Source organism: Eschscholzia californica, unplaced genomic scaffold (assembly GCF_041429995.1).
Source record: "Eschscholzia californica isolate CP2 unplaced genomic scaffold, dmEscCali1.0.p SCAF_2, whole genome shotgun sequence".
Lineage (NCBI taxonomy): Eukaryota > Viridiplantae > Streptophyta > Magnoliopsida > Ranunculales > Papaveraceae > Eschscholzia > Eschscholzia californica.
In genome coordinates, this window is record NW_028238309.1 from 49,852,572 (window position 1) to 49,875,399 (window position 22,828).

A 22,828-nucleotide genomic window follows, 5' to 3' on the forward strand; every position below is an offset into this window, starting at 1 on the left:
CCTGTGTGCAATGGTTACTGGAATCGAAGACGTGGCTGAAAAGTTTCAGAATATGAACCTGTGTGCGGTTATTTCTGAAGTTAACCTAGTTGGAAATCCGAAAGAATGGTGGATCGACACTGGGGCCACGAGACACGTTTGTGCAGATAGAGCCATGTTCTCCACTTATACCAAACTTGAAGAAGGCGAGACACTGTTTATGGGAAACGCCGCAACAAGTCAAGTTCAGGGTAAAGGGAAAGTAATCCTAAAGTTCACTTCAGGAAAAGAAGTAACCCTAAATGACGTCCTACATGCACCAGACATTCGAAAGAATCTTGTGTCTGGATCGCTCCTTAGCAAGAACGGATTCAAACTTGTATTTGTTTCTGATAGTTTTGTTTTATCCAAAAACGGAATGTATGTGGGAAAAGGGTACTTATGTGGGGGGCTCTTTAAATTGAATGTTGCAACTGTAACTCCAAATATTATTAATAAAGAAAAAGCATTAGCTTATGTTGTTGATTCTTGTAATATTTGGCATGAGAGACTAGGTCATGTTCATTATAACTCTTTGAGAAAGTTAATGCACATGGACTTAATACCGAAGTTTGATATTAATTCTTCGGAAAAATGTCAAACGTGTGTAGAGTCTAAATTGACAAATCCTTTTCATTCTGTGGATAGAAATACAGAACCATTAGAGTTAATTCACAGTGACATATGTGATTTAAAAATGGTTCAGACTAGAGGAGGTAAAAAGTATTTTATCACCTTCATAGACGATAGTACAAGATACTGTCACGTTTACTTGCAAAGAAGTAAAGATGAAGCAGTAGAGAAATTCAAAATCTATAAGAATGAAGTTGAAAATCAACTTAATCGAAAAATTAAGATTTTGAGAAGCGATAGAGGCGGAGAGTATGAATCCCCGTTCGCTGAAATTTGTGCCGAAAGCGGCATCATTCATCAGACTACTGCTCCTTATACACCTCAACAAAATGGTGTAGCAGAGGGAAAGAATCGAACTCTGAAGGAGATGATGAATGCATTATTACTCAGTTCTGGATTACCTCAGAACTTGTGGGGGGGGGGGGCAATATTGTCGGCCAACTACTTATTAAATAAGTTACCTCACAAGAAAACAGGTAAGATACCTTATAAGTTGTGGAACGGCAGAAAACCATCCTTTAAATTCATTAAAGTGTGGGGGTGTCTAGCCAAAGTCCTGGTGCCTTTACCTAAACGGGTCAAAATAGGACCAAGGACAATAGACTGTATTTTCGTTGGATATGCAGAAAACAGTAGTGCATACAGATTCTTGGTTCACAAGTCTGATATAGAAGATATACATGTGAATACAATCTTAGAATCACGGGACGCCGAATTCTTTGAAAATATATTTCCATGTAAATCTATATCAGAGGAAAAATCTCTGAAAAGAGTTAGAAACGAAGAAAATACAGAAATCTCTGAAAGAGATAAAAATCTAGTAGAGGACAAGTCGGAAGAGCCTCGTAAGAGTAAAAGGGCAAGGGTAGAAAAAACCTTTGGTCCTGATTTTCTAACCTACATGTTAGAAAGTGAGCCTCTAACATATAAAGAAGCTATGTCAACTCCAGAAGCTCCTTTTTGGAAAGAGGCAGTGAACAGTGAGATTGAGTCCATTATGAATAACCATACTTGGGAGTTAGTAGATCTCCCGATAGGTTGCAAACCTTTAGGTTGCAAATGGATCTTCAAAAGGAAATTGAAGACGGATGGATCAATCGACAAGTATAAAGCCAGACTCGTGGCTCAAGGATTCAGACAGAGAGAAGGTCTAGATTATTTCGACACTTACTCTCCTGTTACTCGAATCACGTCAATAAGATTGCTAATCGCGATAGCATCTATCCACAATCTAGAAATACATCAGATGGATGTAAAGACAGCTTTCTTAAATGGACAACTGGAAGAAGAGATCTATACGACTCAACCAGAAGGGTTTGTGGTACCCGGCCAAGAGAAGAAAGTGTGTAAGTTAGTAAAGTCGCTTTATGGTTTAAAGCGGGCTCCTAAGCAGTGGCACTTGAAATTTGATCAAGCAATGTTATCAAATGGGTTCAAAATAAATGAGTGTGACAAGTGCGTCTACACTAAGGTCACTGCTAAAGGATGTGTGATCCTATGTCTGTACGTAGATGACATGCTTATTATGGGAGATAATATAGATGTCATAAAAACAACTAAGCAAATGTTGTCGAAGAATTTCGACATAAAAGACTTAGGTAGGGATGAAGTCATTCTCGGAATAAAAATATCTAGAAGCTCTTCTGCGATAAAATTATCTCAGACTCACTACGTTGAGAAAATTCTAGGAAAATTCAGCAAGAATGATATGAGTTTAGCTCGGACGCCGATAGATCCAACGGTGCATTTGATGAAAAATCGTGGTCAAGGAGTAAACCAGTTAATGTACTCACAGATTATTGGAAGTCTAATGTACTTGATGAATTGTACACGTCCAGACATAGCCTATTCTGTTAGCAAATTGAGTAGGTTTACTAGCAATCCAAGTAAAGAACATTGGACGACGATAGTAAGGGTACTCAGGTATTTGAGACAGACTAACGAGTATGGGCTATTATATACCAAATATCCAGAAGTATTAGAGGGATATGCGGATGCCAACTGGATCTCAGATACTGATGATACCAAGTCAACTAGTGGATACATATTCACACTGGGTGGGGCGGCCATATCATGGAAATCCTCAAAGCAAACATCCATAGCTCGATCGACAATGGATTCCGAATTCATTGCTCTGGATAAAGCAGGAGAAGAGGCAGAGTGGCTGCGACACTTCCTGGAGGACATTCCTATATGGACTAAGCCGGTGCCTGCAATAAAAATACACTGCGATAATCAGGCAGCTATTGCAAGAGCACATAGTAAAATGTATAACGGTAAGTCACGACACATTCGTCGACGACATAACACCGTAAAGCAATTACTCTCAGAAGGAGTCATAACAATAGATTATGTCAAATCTAAGGATAACCTAGCGGATCCATTTACAAAAGGGTTACCTAGAGAGTTAGTAATTGCTTCATCAAGGGGAATGGGACTTTTGCCTAAAGTAAATGAGTAAAGTCATAACGGAAACCCAACCTATGTGACTGGAGATCCCAAGATGTAGGTTCAACGGGAAAACTGAAGTTATATACTGACTCGAACGGAACACTGAAAGAGATTTATCTCTTACCCATTCCTAGGATGACATCAGTGTTGTCTGCAATGAGAAGTTAAGCATTAAGCTTTTAATGAATCCGAAAACTTAGAACTTGAGTCTAACGTGAGGTATAGCAGAATACCTTATTACGGATAACCTATATGTGTGCGAACTGATGCCGGTTCTATGAGAAGGTCGTAATGGCCGACTTCTCTAGAGCACACATGAAAACCAGGTTGTTCTGGGCCGAAATGAACACAACCGAGAACTTTTAAAAGTAAGGAACTAGCTGTGTGATAGTTACTCGTTGGTTTACAACTCATGAGACCCAGTTCAAGACATAGTTCACTAAGGTCTTTGTTAACCCGATGGCTACTCACTACGGAAGATTCAAAGCCGCAAGCTATCTATCCCGATACAGCGAAATTCCGCCTCTAACCTCTGTGAGTGTCAGTGTGTCAGTCTAGTAAGTCTGCATGATAGGAAATCTCGAATATTCATTCATGTGGGGGATTGTTGGAATCGGAGCCGATTTTGGATCGGTTCAAGTCAACAAACTCAAAAACGAAGCACACCATTGCGTTCGTCTCGTCGAGATCTTAAGTTTAGACTCAAGAATCACTCAAATCCGATTCCGGATGAATGAGATATTCAAGTCTGAAGTTTGGACGGAAAATGGTTAAGTTAGGGACCAAAAGGCAATAAGGAAAAGTTGGTTTGGGGGCTATTTACGCAAAGAGGACACGTCCAGATCAGACGGCCCAAATCCCAGCCGACACGTCTGTTGCTAAAGAAGTGACCCGTCACTTTACTTTCCAACAGATGCGTCCCTAAAACCCAACAGAAGTGTCCCTTATGAATGCATCTATTCGAAACCTATTTATAGGACCCAAATCAACTCCAAATTCCAATCCGTTTTTTTCAGAGTGTCAAGCATTGTGAGAAGATCATATTAGAGTATCTAAGAGAAAGATTTAGCAGAGTTTTCAAGGAGTTTCATTAGCAAGAAGTTTGGTCCATTTGCATAAGTCAGAGGTTAGTATACTTTCAAGTTCGACTGCTTTCTGATTCGAAGTACCATTGAATCGAAAGGTTAATCGTTGTATCCTGGGAGACAAACGCCGGTAACTGTTTGGTACTATACAGGGCGTCAATTGTCTTAAGGAAAGAGGAATACCTCGCCTCGATTAAAAAATTATTCTTCTTCTAATCCTCCGATGTTCTTTTTCTTTTTAGTCTATCTGATTTCTTAATCAAAGACATTCTGATTTTCCAAATCAGAAGTGTGTTGATTTTTTAAAGTAATAAATCAGTAAACACAGAAGGATACAATTCCTCTTTCCGATCTTAAATCGATAGTGAGATTCGACTACGAATCATCTGTTCTGGATAACAGACATTATCGGTTAGAAATACGAAAGATATTGAGTTGTTTTATTCCTTAGTTTTTCTCCATTAATTTGGAAAGAAAGTGTTTTTGATTAATTTACAAATAAAATCAAAGTAGTAACCAGTTTCACCAGTGATTCGGTTATAGACTCGCTGAGTCAACTCGTTGAATCGGTACACCGAAACCAACACTGTTTATATGGGCTAATAAAACTAAAGTTGTTAACTCCATCATTGACCAAATTCAAGCCAAACTAACCAATTTGCATAATAAACTTTTCATCTCGACAATTGTAATAGTCGTTTTCCAATACCAAATGCAATGTTTCCCGCATCCTGAAAAATTTATGCAAAAGCATTGAGACTTCTTAAAAGTCTTTCTAGTGGGTAAAACCAAAGGTATTTACACTACGGATTGGTCCTTCATATGTCGTCCTAGAAAACAAGGCAGGCTTGGTATAGAAACTCATTCGCTTTCCTGGGAAAATTAGCATGCGGTATCAAAACTGAGCCAAACGCAATTTGGATAAACTCTTAAAAACCACATACTTCCCCAAAAACCAGAATCCTGGGTTGGCCAAACAAGCTCACCCATGGACTTGGAAAGTCATTTGTAAGTATCACGATAGAATTAAATCCCTGCTAATTCGGGAGATTAATTCGGAATCTCAAATTAATATCTGGAATGATTGTTGGATATCCCTAATCATCTTTGCCCTCCCTCACACTATTTTCTGATTCCGCCCCTACTAATAACCAATGGAATGACTCTATTATTACTAATACCTTGCATACAAATGTTTGTAATGCCATTCGATCCATTGAACTTTAGAAAGAATGACAAAATACCACTCGTTGGTCCCTTACCAAATCTAGTAATTATTGTATTTGGTATATGTACAGGTAATTACTGGCAGAGTGTGATAATATTCATCACGTTGAGGTAAATTGTCATTTCATTTGGAAAATAAAAACGATTCTGAAAATACAATTATTTATATGGCAATGTTGTTCGGGTTGTCTCCCGATCAGAAACCGAATTGGTAAATATATTGGTAATGTCTTTATTTGGCCTTACTGTGATAACACAGAAACGATAGAACATACTCTTTTACATTGCTCGTATGCGAGAACTATCTGTTTATACTTTAACATTCGATCAGATTATATTATATCTATAAAGGTTTGGACAACCTCTATGATTGATGCACAGAATAATTTTAACATGGTAAATGTGTATGCCAGATACTTTGGGTTATTCGGAGAGCCCAATGTGACCGACTTTTTCAATTATCTGTTGATTTCCCATGCAGGTTGTGAATCAAATTTGGCTTACCCATCCTTCAAAGAGTTCAATATTCACTCTGAAACATCATCAAATATAGGCAAATGGAACCTTGTTACCTGTATATTAAATTGAATGTTGATGCATATTTTAAAAATATTGACGACCTGGCAGGAATTAGTTCCATTCTCCATGATCATCAAGATGAATTTATTAAAGTTGGCTAGAAATGCAGAAGAAAGTGAAATCAAGACAATATTATGTGGTATCAGATGGGCCATCGAAAATAATCTAAAATTTATCTATATAGAAAGTGACAATGAAGGCCTTATTAGTGATCTTCGCAACGCTAGAACGACGATCCAATGACAATCTTGTCATAAGCTTATATCAAAAAAACCAGAAGACTCATTCCGCAATTTATAAGAATCACCTTTTCATACATCCATCACAAGGACAACACTCAAGCACACAAATCAGCAAAATAGGCGGGTATTCAAAAGAGTAATAGAACATGGATGTGATTCCTCCCCCTTTTTATCCGTATATTGTAATAATAATCTTGTGTTAGGAATATATGTTTTCTTTTAAGCAAATAAAATAATTTATTAAGGAATACGAAGCCGAATAACTTAAATTTATGGGTGCCCTTTTATGAAAAGGAGATGCCCTTAGTAGCAGCTGGCAAGTGACCTATTACTGATATCAACAACCTCTTTCTTTCTCTGTCTAGAATCAGCTTCTGTCTGTCTCTCTCTCTCTCCTCGGTGTCGTATTCAAATTGCTCCCATCCACCGCTACTATCCACATAAACAACAAATTCAGAACAAAAGAATCATTTATTCAAAAAAATGTGGACTTTCCAAATCTGTATTCAAGTCAACTGAATCATGTTCCTCTGGATTTTATTAGTATTTCTAAGCCACTCCTATAGTTTTATCACTACCCAGCTGGTTTATCAGAAATGGGAGGAAGCAGAGAAGATGATAATAATAATAATAATAACCTTGTTTTTGTTGGAGATTAGAGGTATAAATACTTCAATACACTCAAATAAACTCAAAAGATTCACATCAACATACTTTCATATAATAAAGCTTCTTTAGATCTACACAATCTCATAAAACAAGAGACACAAAGTTTTGTCACAATATTAAACTAGATATTGAAGTTAGTTCTTACCTTAAACACAATATTCATACTAGATCTATGTCTTCTTCTTCAAGTTTCTTGTATACTATTCTCCTTTTACTTTCTCTCTCTAGATTGTTCTTGAACTTGACTAAGAAAAGAACTCTCTACACCCTTTTAATTAATTTCATGAGGCTTTTACTTTTTTACCCCTTCTAGTTTGGTAAACCATTTACTCAAACCAACACTTTTATATTGGGCCCAAACCCAAATTTGGTTTAAAAGCCCCCTTTTCAACATCCCCCCTTAAACCAAATTTCCATAGCTTCTCATACCTAACATCCACTTCAATCTCCCAAAGACATCATGCTTCAAGGGCTTCGTAAATATATCCGCTATTTGATCTTGAGACTTGCAATACATCACTTCAATATCACCTTCCTTAACATGTTCACGAATAAAATGGTAGCGTGTATCAATGTGCTTGCTTCTTTCATGACAAACGGGATTCTTGGCTAAAGCAATAGCCGATTTGTTATCAAGGAACACTTCGGTTGGACCAACTTGAGGGCATTGAAGATGCTTCAACATATTTCTTAACCAAATTGCATGACAAACCATAGAGCTAGCGGCTACATATTCCGCCTCACAAGTAGATAAAGTCACAATGGGTTGTTTTTTAGAAGACCAAGTAAATGCCGTGTAACCCATAAAAAATACAAACCCCGATGTACTCTTTCTTTCATCTAAGTCTCTACCCCAATCACTATCGGAATAACCGATAAGCTTAAAATCTTGTTCACAAGAGAAAAATAAACCATCATTGATCGTACCTTTAATATATCGAATGAGCCTCTTTGCAACATTAAGATGAGATTCATCCGGTGTCTCCATGTACCTACTCACTAGCCCAACTCCATAAAGAATATCCGGTCTTGTACATGTAAGATAACGTAGACTTCCAATCAAACTTTTGAAATACGTAGGATCGACATCACTTCTTCTTGAGCATTTTCTCAACTCCACTCCACTTTCAAGAGGGGTGTTTACCGGATTACATGACTCCATTTTAAACCTTTTAAGAACTTCCTTAGCATATCCACTTTGAGAAATAAATATGCCATTTTCCATTTGCTTCACTTCAATACCAAGGAAATGACCCATCAACCCAATATCGGTCATATCAAATTCCTTAATCATGCTCTTCTTGAACTCATCAAATAGTCTTGAATCATTACCGGTGAATATCAAATCATCAACATAGAGACAAACAAATAACATACCTCCACCTTCTTTTACTTTCATATATAAAGTGTGCTCATGAGGACACTTTTCAAATCCATTTTCTTGAAAATACTTTTCAAGTCTTGCATTCCATGCACGTGGAGCTTGCTTTAACCCATAAAGGGCCTTCTTCAACTTATAAACTTTATCTTCTTTGCCCTTTATAACATACCCTAAAGGTTGTTCAACATATATCTCCTCCTCAAGGATACAATTCAAGAATGCCGACTTGACATCAAGTTGATAAATTTTCCATGAATATTGAGCCGCTATAGAGATTAACAATCTAATTGTTTCCATACGAGCAACAGGAGCAAATACCTCACTATAATCAATGCCGGCTCTTTGCTTGTAACCTTTAGCTACAAGTCTTGCTTTGTATCTTTGGACTTCTCCACTTGCATTCTTCTTTGTCTTATACACCCACTTCACACCAATAGGTTTGTATCCTTTTGGCAAATTTGTCAACTCCCAAGTATCATTTTTTTCAATTGCATTAATTTCTTCATTCATAGCATTTTCCCATTTTTCTTCTTGGATGACTTCTTCATAACTAATAGGATCACAATCCATGAGAAAACAACACAAATTTAATTCTTCTTCATTATCCACAACTTCATATATCTCTCTTAAACTTCTTGTTTTCATTGGCCCTTCATTAGAACTTCCCCCCGATGATGAGGATGATGGAGATGAGGACGATGGTGTTTGTGGGTCTCTTTGAAATTCTCTTGGTGGCACATCTTCTTCTTCTTCTTCTCCTTCAAGTCTAAGTTCAACTTGAACAATTTCTTTTCCTTTCCATTCCCATGCCAAATCTTCTTCAAATACCGCATCCCTACTAAATAGAACTTTATTGACAATTGGATTAAACAACTTGTAACATTTCATTTGCTCATTATACCCAAGAAAGATACATTTCTCACCTTTGTCATCAAGTTTTGTTCTTCTTGTTTCCGGTATCTTTGCATAAGCAATACATCCAAATATCTTTAAATGAGATACACTAGGCTTGTAATAACCCCATGCCTCTTGTGGGGTCTTCATATAGACACTTTTAGTGGGACATCTATTTAACAAGTATACGGCACATGCAACGGCTTCACCCCAAAATTCTCTAGGCAAACTTTTTTCTTTTAACATACTTCTTGCCATGTCTAATATGGTGCGATTTTTCCTTTCGGCAACTCCATTTAGTTGTGGTGTGTATGACGGAGTAAGTTCATGAACAATCCCATGTTCTCTACAAAACATATCAAATGCTCTTGAGGTATATTCTCCACCTCTATCGGACCTTAGTTTCTTTATCATAAAACCACTTTGTTTCTCAACCATGTTCTTGAACTCTTTGAATGCCTCAAATACTTCGGATTTATTTTTTAGGAAATAAACCCATGTTTTTCTACTAAAATCATCAATAAAAGTGAGAAAGTAATTGTTACCTCCATTTGTCATTGGCTTCAATGGACCACAAACATCGGTATGCACAAGCTCCAATATATTAGATGCTCTCCACCTCCCTTCTTTAGAAAAACTTGTGCGATGATGTTTGCCAAAGATACACCCTTCACACACTTTGTTTGGGTGATCAATACATGGTAAACCCCTTACCATATTCTTGCTTGCCAAGGTTTTCATCCCATCAAAGTTTAGATGCCCAAGTCTCAAGTGCCACAACCAAGATTCATCTTTCACAATAGAGTTTAAGCATTTTGCATCACCATGTTGAATGTTCAAGGGAAATAATCTATTCTTTGCCATCTTTACCTTAGCAATTAGAGTTCCACTTCTATCTCTTAATGTGAGATGAAGATCCTTCAATCTTATATCATAACCTTTTTCTAAAAGTTGTCCCAAACTCAAAATATTATTTTTCATTGCGGGAACATAATAGACATCGGAAATATAGTTATGTTTTCCATTTTTTAGTTGAATGAGGATATTACCTTTCCCTAGCACCGGTATCTTTGAGGAGTCACCGAACTTTACACACCCTTTCACACTTTCATTCACTTCAACAAACAATTCTCTTTTTCCACAAATATGATTACTTGCACCGGTGTCGAAATACCAAGTGTTTGTTTGTGATTCGTCAAGACCATCACAAGAAAATAACAATGTAGGATCAACATTAATTTCTACTTCATCTTCAACAAGGTTTAATTCTTCCTTAACTTCATTTTTATACCAACATTCATTACTATAATGCCCGAGCTTGTGACAATTATAGCATTCAATATCCCTTTTGTCTCTACCTTGGCTATTATAAGGTCTAATAAAGTTTCCTCTACCTCTTCCTCTTGGTTCATTTGTTCTTCCTCTATTAAAAAAAATTCTTCCTCTTTGGTTTCCAAAGCCTCTTCTACCATTATCATAACCTCTACCATAACTCTCATAGCCTCTTTCTTTTTGGGGTGTATATTGTTTTTCTTCTAAAGTGAGTTTTGCTTGAAGTACTTGATCAACCGAACAATTTGAAGAGGTTGCGACATTTCTATTCACCCTTTGTTCATGGATTTGCAATGTTCCCATCAATTCATCTACCGTCATGGATTCCAAATCTTTTGATTCTTCAACGACAATAACCACATTATCAAATTTAGGTGTCAAAGACCGTAAAATCTTCTCCATCACCCGAACATCATCACATTTTTCACCACACCTTTTCATTTCATTAACATTAGACAATACTCTTGAAACATAATCGGAGACAAGTTCTCCTTCATTCATACTCAATCTTTCAAATTCACCACGCAAAATTTGGAGGCGAACCTTTACCACTTTATCAACTCCTCTAAATGAATTCTTGAGAATATTCCAAGCCTCTTTCGATGATTTTTCTTCGGACACTTTTTCAAATGTAGGACCATCAATTCCTTGATAGATAAGAAATAAGGCTTTTTTATTCATCTTTCTTGAGTCTTTAAGAACACACTTTTGTACATCATTCATAAAACTCTCTTCTTCTTGAGTTGGTTCTACATAACCATTTTGAACAATATCCCACAAATCTTGAGATCCCAATAATACACTCATTTGAATACACCAATGTTCATAGTTCTCTTTAGTTAACCTAGGTATTTGAGGTTGTATCATATTTGACATTTTCTTAAAAGATCCCCAAAAATTTCACAAACCCTAGATCTAAAAAAATGTTGAGAAAGCTTGAATTGATAAACTAATATGGCTCTGATACCAATTTGTTGGAGATTAGAGGTATAGATACTTCAATACACTCAAATAAACTCAAAAGATTCACATCAACATACTTTCATATAATAAAGCTTCTTTAGATCTACACAATCTCATAAAACAAGAGACACAAAGTTTTGTCACAATATTAAACTAGATATTGAAGTTAGTTCTTACCTTAAACACAATATTCATACTAGATCTATGTCCTCTTCTTCAAGTTTCTTGTATACTATTCTCCTTTTACTTTCTCTCTCTAGATTGTTCTTGAACTTGACTAAGAAAAGAACTCTCTACACCCTTTTAATTAATTTCATGAGGCTTTTACTTTTTTACCCCTTCTAGTTTGGTAAACCATTTACTCAAACCCACACTTTTATATTGGGCCCAAACCCAAATTTGGTTTAATTGCCCCCTTTTCAACAGTTTTCGCCATTAATGGTGAGAGATTTCAGCTTTCAACAATCGATCCTTCAACTACTGTTCTTGAATTCTTACGGACTCAAACTCGTTATAAAGGAACCAAGCTTAGCTGTGGAGAGGGTAATTAATATTTCATTAATTAGGGTTTTGGGGTTTACTAATCTCTCACTTCTGCAACATGGGTTGTTGTTTTCTTCTTTGTTTTTTATTGTTTTAGTTGGCTAATTTGTTTCTTCGTTAATAGAGTAGTTTTGACTATATATAATTTGATTCTACTACATTAAAGTCTCAGTCTTGACTCTTGAGGGGTCTCATGTCCTTTGTCCACTATGATCCCATGCTTCTTCTTGGCTTCTTCTCTTTGGCTCATTGTTATTTTCAGTGCCTACCTCTCTTCATCCTCCTTTCTTTTATTTTCTTTTCGTAGAGGGAGAGCCTGTAAAAGCCTTAATCACTTGTCTCCTCTCACCATCCAAAAAAGAAAAGATAGTCTTAAGAAGAAGACAACTTCCTTTTCACATTTTCTCATCAGATTTCCATCATTTTATGCACCAATATGACCTGTCCCTCATGTGTGTCTGTGCCTCTCTCTCTCTCTCTATTATATATTAAATAATGGTGCTAGCTCATCCACCCATCATCATTCACCTACTCTCTACCATTTAACCTTACTTGAAGAGAGACATGTGTTACTATTAACAGAGGATCAAAAACTTCATTTTGGGAGGATGCTTGGGCAGGTTCAACTCCGCTAAAAGATGATTTCAAAAGTATTTGGAAATTCTCTAAGACTAAAGATGCCTCTATCGAAGAAGTGATAAACGGTAACTTCTCTTCTCATAATTGGGATTTAAATCTTTCAAGAATCTGTTCCGCAGCAGAAGCTATGAAGGCAACAGACCTGCTGCTTAAACTCTCTAGTACCTCTCTTAGGGATTCTTCAACTTCTCCCACCAGATCGTGGACTCCAAGCAAAAATGGTGAGTTTTCCGTCTCCTCTTTTTATCATCATCATTTAAATTTCTTCTCAACCAAGAACAAAGCCAACATCCAGAGAGACTTTCCGAGTAAGAATATATGGAATAACATCATTCCTCCGAAGATCTCTTTTGTTCTATGGGCTTCGTATCTCCAAACTCTTCCTACTCTTGATACTCTTAAACGAAGAGGTTTCATCTTCCCAAATAGGTGTGCTCTTTGTAATCATGAAGAAGAGACTCTTGATCATTTGTTCTTTTCGTGTTCCTTCTCAAATCAGATTTGGAACTCCCTTACCCCATCTTTTATCAAGCTCTCAAATTCGTCAAATCGGTTCAAGGACTTAGTCGACTCAAATACCCTCCCAAAGTCGCTTGATAGGAAAAAATTCTTGAGATATGGAGTTCCTTATGCTATAATTTGGAGCTTATGGGAAGAGAGAAACACAAGGATTTTTGAAGAAAAATGTAAATCGGTAGAAAATCTTATAATTTCGATCAAAGCTCTCCTTTTTTACTGGTCTACAAACCAAGAATGGAAGTCCTCCACCACCTTCTCAGAATTAGTTTTTAGCTGGGATGCTCTAATTAGCATGTAATCTTTTTCTTTTTTTCTTGTTTTCTCTTTGTAGTTGCAACCTTTGCAATTAATGAAATCTATTTTACCCTCTTCAAAAAAAAAAAAGAGAGACAATTGACACTTATCAGTACCCATAGACCTCTTGCAGCCTTGTAAGCTTTGATTGTTGAATCATGAACATAGGGAAGAGAGAGATAGAGAGATGATTATGATGTTGATGTTGTAGATCAATTAAGAAGGAAAGCAGAGTATCTAGAATGAAGTTTGAGCCAAGATCCTTCCATGTATTCATCCATCTTTTTATCTTTTATGCTTACACACTCATATCTTTCTACTCCATAAATATGAAACATGGGTAGTGTTTTATATGTAATTTTCATGTATGGATCTCGGACCAGGCTTCATTCTTTACACCATGTTTTCTACCAGAAGAAGAAGAAGATCATCCACAACAACCAGGCAAGCTTAGCTACCTATACATATACTTTTCACTACATCCATAGAGTTTATGAAATTAACCTTATAATTGCTAGTACTAGATCCATTTATCCATCTTTCTTATATATTGTCTTGTTTAGTTTAGTTATATCTTCCTTCTTCTTGTTTGTCTTTACTATGAGAGCTAGGTTAGCTCCCTAAAATGAACTATATATACCTTCACCCCCCCAACAAACAGTAGTAGATGCTTACAACCATGCAAAACCCTAATCTAGTTTTGATATCCAAAAGAAAAGTGAGTTGTAAGGTTCTAGGTTAAAGAAAAATTGTCATTAGGTCTTAGATATTAGTCGATAATGATAGCCCTAATCGAGGAGTAGTTGTTTTAAGTGAATCGATCTTCCAAAGAAACTTGAACCTTTTCTTTTATCTTATAAATTTAGTTACTAATTTGTTTTATAGATCTGTTGTAGTTTAATTAATTACAGATTAATTTAGCTTCACCAGCATATAATTGGTTAATTAATATAGTTTGATTATATGGTTAATTAACATGCATAGAAGTTCTTTTTAGTCAAGATACCTGGTTCGAGACACACGCTGAACAATTCAAAAAAAAAAAAAGAGAAACCTAGGTTTTACCAGGTTTTCTATTTTGAATGGTTAAAGACTACAGCCATAACCCTTTTATGGTTTATACCCACATGTATATTCAAGAAATCATCTCCTTAAACAATCTGATTGTTGTTTTGTTATATAAATCATCTCAATTTTTTTTTATTATCAATCCATTATATTACTTCTAACGGTTTAGACATACCAAGTTAATTATATACTCTAGACCCAGGGTTTGAGACACGAATAAATATACTACTTTATATATATACTAGGTATAACCCGTGCCCTAAGGGCACGGGCAAATGCTTTTATCACAAGAGGCTCAAATGAAAATGTACTAACTAAAACCTCCATTTAATTCTTTTTCCCAGATTGCGTAGAACAGGACGTTAACATGTGCTTTTATGACATCATCGAAGGTTAAAATGAAAAACAATGTACCAACTAAAACCATTATTTAACTTATTATCTTATTGCACAGTGTCTCTTACATTTGAATCATATAAATAAGAACTATTAATTTGAATCATTAGGTAGGTTAGACACCGTATATCATATGGTAATACAACTCCTCCATAGCGTAGTCGGCGTGATAGTCCGTTAGAAATTGAAGATAGTTAATTTTGATTCATCTCTCAATATCTTTCTCATTAAGGGTCTGTTTGATACGTGTGAAAATAGGTTGAGAAAATCAATTTTCTTACGAAAATCGATTTTCTACCGTTTGGTTGGTCAAGTTGAGTAAGAAAACAACATTCTCATTGTAAAATAAAGTGGGAAAATGTCTGACTTTCTTTTCCCACAAAATACGTTTGGAACGGATGACATATTTACTTCAAGAACAAAATTGAAGTAAATATTTGTTTAAAGACCAAATCTAGCATACAATCAAACAAAACATAAACGTAACCAACGCTTCGCGAACTATGAATAGTCAGATGACATATATGAGTTTAGCAAGTCATAGCATGGTATATGTTAAGGACTGAATTTACATAATTTACATATTTTTTCTAACTGGCCGGGTCATGCAATTGTTTCTTCGATTTGTTAGGCAACTTCAGAATAGCTAAAGTTAATGTTCTTTTTACTCTAGTTTGTTTTGATAAGGTGTTGAACCTCTTTATTTGCTCTCTGGTTTATTAGTTGTACTCCTTCAGTCTTCTTTCATGCTTTTCTTAAAAGTCTTGATTTGGTTTGTTTCTTTAGATTTTTGTGTTTGATAATACTATTTGGCTTTGGGATCATTTTCTTTTCATGGATTACTACAACAATTGTTAGTTCAACAAAAAAAAAAATGGATTACTACAACAATTGTTGTTATCTTTTAGTGTTTCTTGCTTTTCAACTTCAATAATGCATCTATATTCAAACTCTAAAAGAAATAAAGGAAGAGATGAATAAACTCAAAAAAAGTTAAAAGAATATGAGATTTTATTAACTCTCCACAGATAAACAATGAACTATTTTTGTCAAAGCATTAGTCCATTTCTTCACCATGAATTTCTAGAATTAGACTGAAGTAAACCCCAGTCTTTTACAAAGTCCCAATAAAATTGATAAATCTTGGCACCACTCAGACACGACAATTGCTAGCCGAACACTGCTTCTTTTTTTCTCGTAAGCAACTTTGCCACCAGCTGCTAACAATGCCGGAATGTACTTGCCTAAATTGATCAAATGACCTGTTTCTCCATCTTCGAACCATCTCCTAGCACACTGAATACCCAAAGGCATTATTAGAGACAATTTTATTGTTCACTAATAGAAGAAAACAAACTGAAAAAGAGTATCTTTGGAATTCATGAACCTGCGTTGCCCTCCAACAATAACGAATAAATGAAACGGCATAAGCAAGATCTTTATAATGCATGTTCCTTATACAAAATTCATAATCTTGAGTTCCTGTTATGTAGTAACAAGCTATATAGTCTAGGCTTAGATGGGTAGGTACCTGACTACAAAGTTGATCAACCATAGAGAAGTCCACATCAAAACCTATGAAAAAAAAAGAAGTTTTACTTTCTAGAACCAACATTTAGTTGAATTATATTACATCCCTCATTGATAATGTGTCTCATTGTCGTATCAGCCTTCCAAACAACGTGCTAACTCATCGATATTCCTTACCGATTGAAGGAAACGATAACGGCTTGATCGGTAGACAACTTGAATGGGCTAACCAGCACAAGTAAAAAAGAGCTACATCTCCAACAAAAATCTTTGAAGTTCACAAGTTCTTTATGAAACTTAAAAGGGAAAAAAATAAGATCATTTTGTTTAGGTGAACTTAAGTAATGATTGAAAAATTACCAGAAGAAGACTGCCGGGAATATACCGAATTGAGTTCGATGAATGCCCTTTCGCAGTGAAGGGTAAATGAACAAACATGATCCCCACTTGTCATTGATGTTGCACAAATCAAGAACAAACCTCTATATTTACAATTTTTGGTAGAAGCCGATTCGGAGATGAAAGGAGTGCAGAATATAGGTTAACATGCTGCAAATAAAACCGTCGAATTATTAGAAATGCACGACAGGTAAAATTAGTCTTTTTATGAACACAAGAATGCCCATATAAGTTAATAAAGAAAGCGAGGATCAAGAGTTACAAGCCTTATAGTAGGATAGATTTCCATGTATAGTATCGGATTGCTGCGTATACATCCTGCCAATGTGTACCATGATGACATATCCAACTAAGTGTGCAAGGACGCGTGCGGTGAAGAGCCCTGAAGAAATTATGAAAAAGAGGATAAACCTTTGCAAATGGTGAAACAATAAATTGCATTCATCATTTATCATTTAGAAAAGTTCTTATTTTTACATTTTTTGGAACAAAAGTTCATATTCCTTTTTGAAGCTAGTACGAGAAAATATAGGATCTCCCTGAAGACTTTTATGCAAATCAAGACAAAACATGATTATTCAATAAACTTTACTTCTGAATTTTATAGCATGAACATACCTTCCAAGTAGCAAACCAATCATTATAGTTGTCCCTGAAGAACTGCCGATAGTGCAACATCGACCAAAGCAAGGTAGTCCAAATAAATGCTTTAAGCAAAATTTCTTCTCAGAAGACACCATCACCCTCGTGTACTTGTGGGAAACCATAGTAGCTAAGAACCTTCCAAATTCAGTTGAGCCTATAATATAATCCGAAGTACAAATATGGAAGAAAGTTACCCAGTAACAAAACAGAGATAAAACATATATGGAGACAATATGGCTAGCTTCAAACTATATCCCCGAGCTGACAATCCTGAGAAAATAAGAGAATAAGAATAATAAAGTAAGAGCTGATAGCTTCGTGAAATAAGAAAACGAATAAAGAACAGAAACCATAAATAGCATTATCTGTCCTCTTCTGGTTGTTCGTTAATATATCCATTCTCTTAAACTCGAAGATGGTAGAGAAATCCACGAGTGCGTAACATTGCCATAGAAAGCCTTGAACTGTATAAATTTTGAGTTAGAAATTTTATCAAACAGTTGTAAGGCAATTACAGAAAATCACGGGACCTTGTATCAAACAGTTGATGTACGGAAAATAACATACAATAGGATTGATTGTTCTTTTTCTATTCTTTTGGATAACAAAAGATATAGAAAGAGAGAGAGATATTGTAATACCTATTACTGAATCACAACAGAGATTAAAACCACAGTTCCTGTAAATATTACGTTACAAAACTCAAGATCATAAATCTATTTCAATCAGAACTTGATATTGAATTCCAAGTCCAATATGAGAGAAGAAAAAACAATATTTCAAACTAATATACCTGTAAAATCAATAATTGAAACCAACTTACCAATAAAATCAATAATTCAAACCAATAAATCAAAAGTAACAGAGAAGAAGATTGTACCTGGAGCTGAACCGAAATGATAAAAGATAGAAATACACCTATTCAATAATAAGAGTTGATTCATAGTTGAATCTGGAGGAGACACCGGTTTTATATAGAGATTTGTTGGTAGATTCCACTATGAAGATTTTGGGGAAATTTTATTATGTCAAGACGAATAAGATTGTAGTCTGTGATAATTTTGGGGGAAGGATGTGGGGAGATTCAACCATGAATATTTTGGGGGATTTTTATTATGTGAAGAACATTGTAACGCGCTAGAGTAATGCGTGAAGGCAGTCAAGAGAAGATAAAACGCCCCAAGGCAGTTAAAGAGGGTAAAAATAAACGCACATCAAACGAATCTTACGGTGGCCACAAAGCATACGGAAGGTTTCACCTCGCTGACGGCTCAGATTCGGTGTCTTCTTTACTTTGTATTGACTGGGTTAACAAATTTTCATTTTTTAAGGGAGGTAATAGATCTGGTGGCTGAAATTTGTGGAAAAACATAACGAGCGATCGGATTTGTCTTTCGGCTTGTCCCAGTCAGCACAAAACATTGTGTTTTGTTATATAGATAGTTTGTAGAAAAATTCCAAAAATCATAGAGGAATCACAAGCTGACAAGTTAGAGCTCTTCAATCACATGTTAGGAAAAATAACCTAATTAACTTGTTCAGTAATATGAAGATAAACGATGCGAAAGTAAAAGTAGAGACACCAAGATTATTTAACGTGGCAAAAAACCCCTCCAAACTAGAAGGTAAAAAACCACGGGACCTAGTCCAGAAATCTTCCACTATAATGATAATAATGGATTACACAACTCTTCACCAAACCTATGGTGGATAAACTGAACAAAGAAACAAAGAAATAAAATCTCTTACTCCTTACGATTTGAACAAATCCTAGATTACTAAAGGTTGAAGAAGATAACCACAAACTAAATTGCTTCACAAGATTAATAATCTTCTTTTCTTCAAACCAATATTCTGCTCTTTCAGTCTCTCTTGAAAGAACCACTTCAGAAATCTCTCTTTCTCTGACTTCTCTTTGTTCTGGAAGTTGTTGTGTCATCTCTCTTATCTCTCTCTAACCTGAGAAGATATATCTGAGAGGATCCTCTACTAACTCTCCCAACTGGGAGCTCCCAACTGGGAGGATACTCTCTAACCTGAAAGTATGAATAATTTCTTCCCTTTCATTCTCTATTTATAATGATAAACAAGGAGGTTTACCAATAGAAATAGGAGTTTCTATTTTTTCAAACCTAAAAAGGAATTCCTATTTCTATTGGTAAACCTCCTTGTTTATCATTATAAATAGGGAATGAAAGGGAAGAAATTATTCATACTTTCAGGTTAGAGAGTATCCTCCCAGTTGGGAGCTCCCAGTTGGGAGAGTTAGTAGAGAATCCTCTCAGATATATCTTCTCAGGTTAGAGAGAGATAAGAGAGATGACACAACAACTTCCAGAACAAAGAGAAGTCAGAGAAAGAGAGATTTCTGAAGTGGTTCTTTCAAGAGAGACTGAAAGAGCAGAATATTGGTTTGAAGAAAAGAAGATTATTAATCTTGTGAAGCAATTTAGTTTGTGGTTATCTTCTTCAACCTTTAGTAATCTAGGATTTGTTCAAATCCTAAGGAGTAAGAGATTTTATTTCTTTGTTTCTTTGTTCAGTTTATCCACCATAGGTTTGGTGAAGAGTTGTGTAATCCATTATTATCATTATAGTGGAAGATTTCTGGACTAGGTCCCGTGGTTTTTTACCTTCTAGTTTGGAGGGGTTTTTTGCCACGTTAAATAATCTTGGTGTCTCTACTTTTACTTTCGCATCGTTTATCTTCATATTACTGAACAAGTTAATTAGGTTATTTTTCCTAACAAGTGGTACCAGAGCTAAGGTTGGATTTATTGTTCAGAAATATGGAAGTGAATACTAATCGCATGATTAGTTTAGATGGAGAAAACTACTTGATGTGGAAAGCAAAAATGGAAGATTTGTTGTACTGCAAAGACCTAGCTGCCCCCATTGAAAATCACGGTACAAAACCGATGAAGATAGATGAAGAAGACTGGAAGGTATTAGATCGTAAGGTTGTTGGATTTATTCGACAAAGGGTAGAACCCAGTGTTTTTCATCATGTATCGACTGAGACTTCCGCTTATAGTCTATGGAGGAAATTAGAAGAATTGTATGATCAGAAGACAGCTGCCAAAAAGGCTTACTTGTTCAGAAAGCTAGGAAAATTACAATATAAATAAGGAACCTCAATTGCTCAACACTTGAATGAGATGAAAAGTCTAGTAAACCAGCTTTCTGCAATGAAGTTAGTTTTGGATGATGAGTTGCAGGCCTTACTTCTTCTAAATTCTTTACCAGATAGTTGGGAGACATTGGTGGTGTCTCTTAGCAATTCTGCTCCTGATGGCATAATGCGTATGAATCACGTAACATGTAGTTTGTTGAATGAAGAAACAAGAAGGAAATCATCGTCAGACGAGTCTCATTCAGAGGCACTTGTTACAGAAAGACGGGGGAGAGGGAAAAGTAGAAAACCTCATAACCGTGATAAGTCAAGGGGGAGATCAAAACCAAAGAAAGAAGTTAGATGTTTTGGTTGTGGAAAAATGGGTCATTACAAGAGTGATTGCAGGAAACCAAAGAAGGAAAATAAAAAGGATGATGAAAAACAAGATAATGTTGCGGCAGTTGCCTCAGGTGATGACATTATCTTACTCTCAGGTTGTGGAGAAACTTGCTTAAGTATGGCTGAGTCAGAACCAGAAACGACATGGTTGGTTGACTCAGGTGCTTTGTATCATGCTATTCCATGTAAGGATTTCTTTAAATCTTACAGAACTGGTGACCTTGGCAAAGTCAGGATGGGAAACTTAGGTTTCTCAAAAATCGTAGGAATTGGAGAAGTGAAAATTGAGACGAGCACAGGGAGTACATTGATTCTTAAGAATGTGAGGCATATACCAGATCTTCGATATAACCTAATCTCTACCGGAGTATTAGATGATGAAGGGTACCACAGTCACTTTGGTGATGGAAAGTGGAAGCTCACAAAAGGGTCAATGGTGATAGCAAGAGGGAAGAAGTGTTGTACTTTATACAGGACTCAAGTAAAACTGTGTAAAGGAGAATTGAATGCAGTTGAAAAAGATTCTTCCACTGATCTTTGGCATAGAAGACTCGGGCACATGAGCGAGAAAGGACTTCAAATCCTTGCTAAACGACAAAACTTACCGAACGTAAAAGGTATAAATTTAAACACTTGTTCTCACTGTTTAGTAGGAAAGCAACATGGAGTTTCCTTTCAAAGGAATGCGTCTGAAAGAAAATCCAGTGTTTTGGAGCTCGTTTATTCTGACGTTTGTGGACCTTTAAAGGTCAAAACACTTGGTGGTGCTTTGTATTTCGTTACTTTTATAGATGATGCTTCCAGGAAAGTTTGGGCATATGCCATAAAGACCAAAGATCAGGTACTTGCAGTTTTCAAGAATTTCGACAACATGGTAGAACGGGAGACAGGAAAACCATTGAAGTGCATTCGCACTGACAATGGAGGAGAATACATCGGGTCGTTTGAAGAGTATTGCAAAACCCATGGTATTCGACATGAACAGACAGTTCCCAAAACTCCACAACAAAATGGTGTAGCAGAACGCATGAACCGCACGATTGTGGAGAGGATCAGATGTATGCTCTCAGAAGCAAAGCTGCCTAAAAGCTTCTGGGGTGAAGCAATGCGTACTGCATGTTATCTGATTAATTTATCAACTTCAGGACCATTAGATGGAGATGTAGCTGAGAGATTGTGGGCTGGGAAAGAAGTCAGTTATGAACACTTAAGGGTGTTTGGTTGCAGGGCTTTTGTGCATATACCTAAAGATCAAAGAGCAAAGCTTGATGATAAAGCCAAGCAATGCATCTTTTTAGGGTATGCAGATGAGAAGTTCGGATACAGGTTATGGGATCTAGTCGATAAGAAGATTATTAGAAGTAGAGATGTGGTCTTTCTTGAAAACCAAACTATTGAGGACTTCGGGAAAGTTGAGAAGCATGAGAATCATAGTAATGATCTCATTGATCTAGATCCACATATGTCTTCTAAGGTTATGCATGATAATGCAGGTGAAGAAAAAAATCATGAAGATGAAGCTCATGAAGATGTTCCTATGGGTGATGATGTTGAGCAGGAAATGGAAGTTCAACATGAACCACCAGCTGAATTGAGAAGATCGACTAGAGATAGAGCACCATCTACCAAGTATCCTCCACACGAGTATGTGATGGTTACAGATAGTGGAGAACCACAGTGTTATGAAGAAGCCATAGATGATGAACACAAGAAGGAGTGGTTGAAAGCTATGCAAAATGAGATTGAATCATTGCATAAGAACAACACTTTTAAGTTGGTTGAAAAACCTAAGAATAAGAAAATTCTT

At 36.0% G+C, this 22,828-nt stretch overlaps 2 protein-coding genes across 2 annotated transcripts in view; one reads left to right on the forward strand and one right to left on the reverse strand.

The window, feature by feature from the left end:
- The window catches only part of LOC147558703 (uncharacterized), an 87,218-nt gene that overhangs the window by 50,790 nt on the left and 13,600 nt on the right, over positions 1 to 22,828 (forward strand). The gene's annotated exons all lie outside the window — the stretch shown is intronic.
- The window catches only part of LOC147558705 (uncharacterized), a 56,528-nt gene that overhangs the window by 10,172 nt on the left and 23,528 nt on the right, over positions 1 to 22,828 (reverse strand). The window contains exon 2 of the mRNA XM_086659073.1: positions 8,849 to 11,683. Coding sequence (XP_086515199.1) covers positions 8,849 to 11,387 — 2,539 coding nt within the window. The 5' untranslated portion in view covers positions 11,388 to 11,683. The remainder of the gene's footprint in view (positions 1 to 8,848; positions 11,684 to 22,828) is intronic.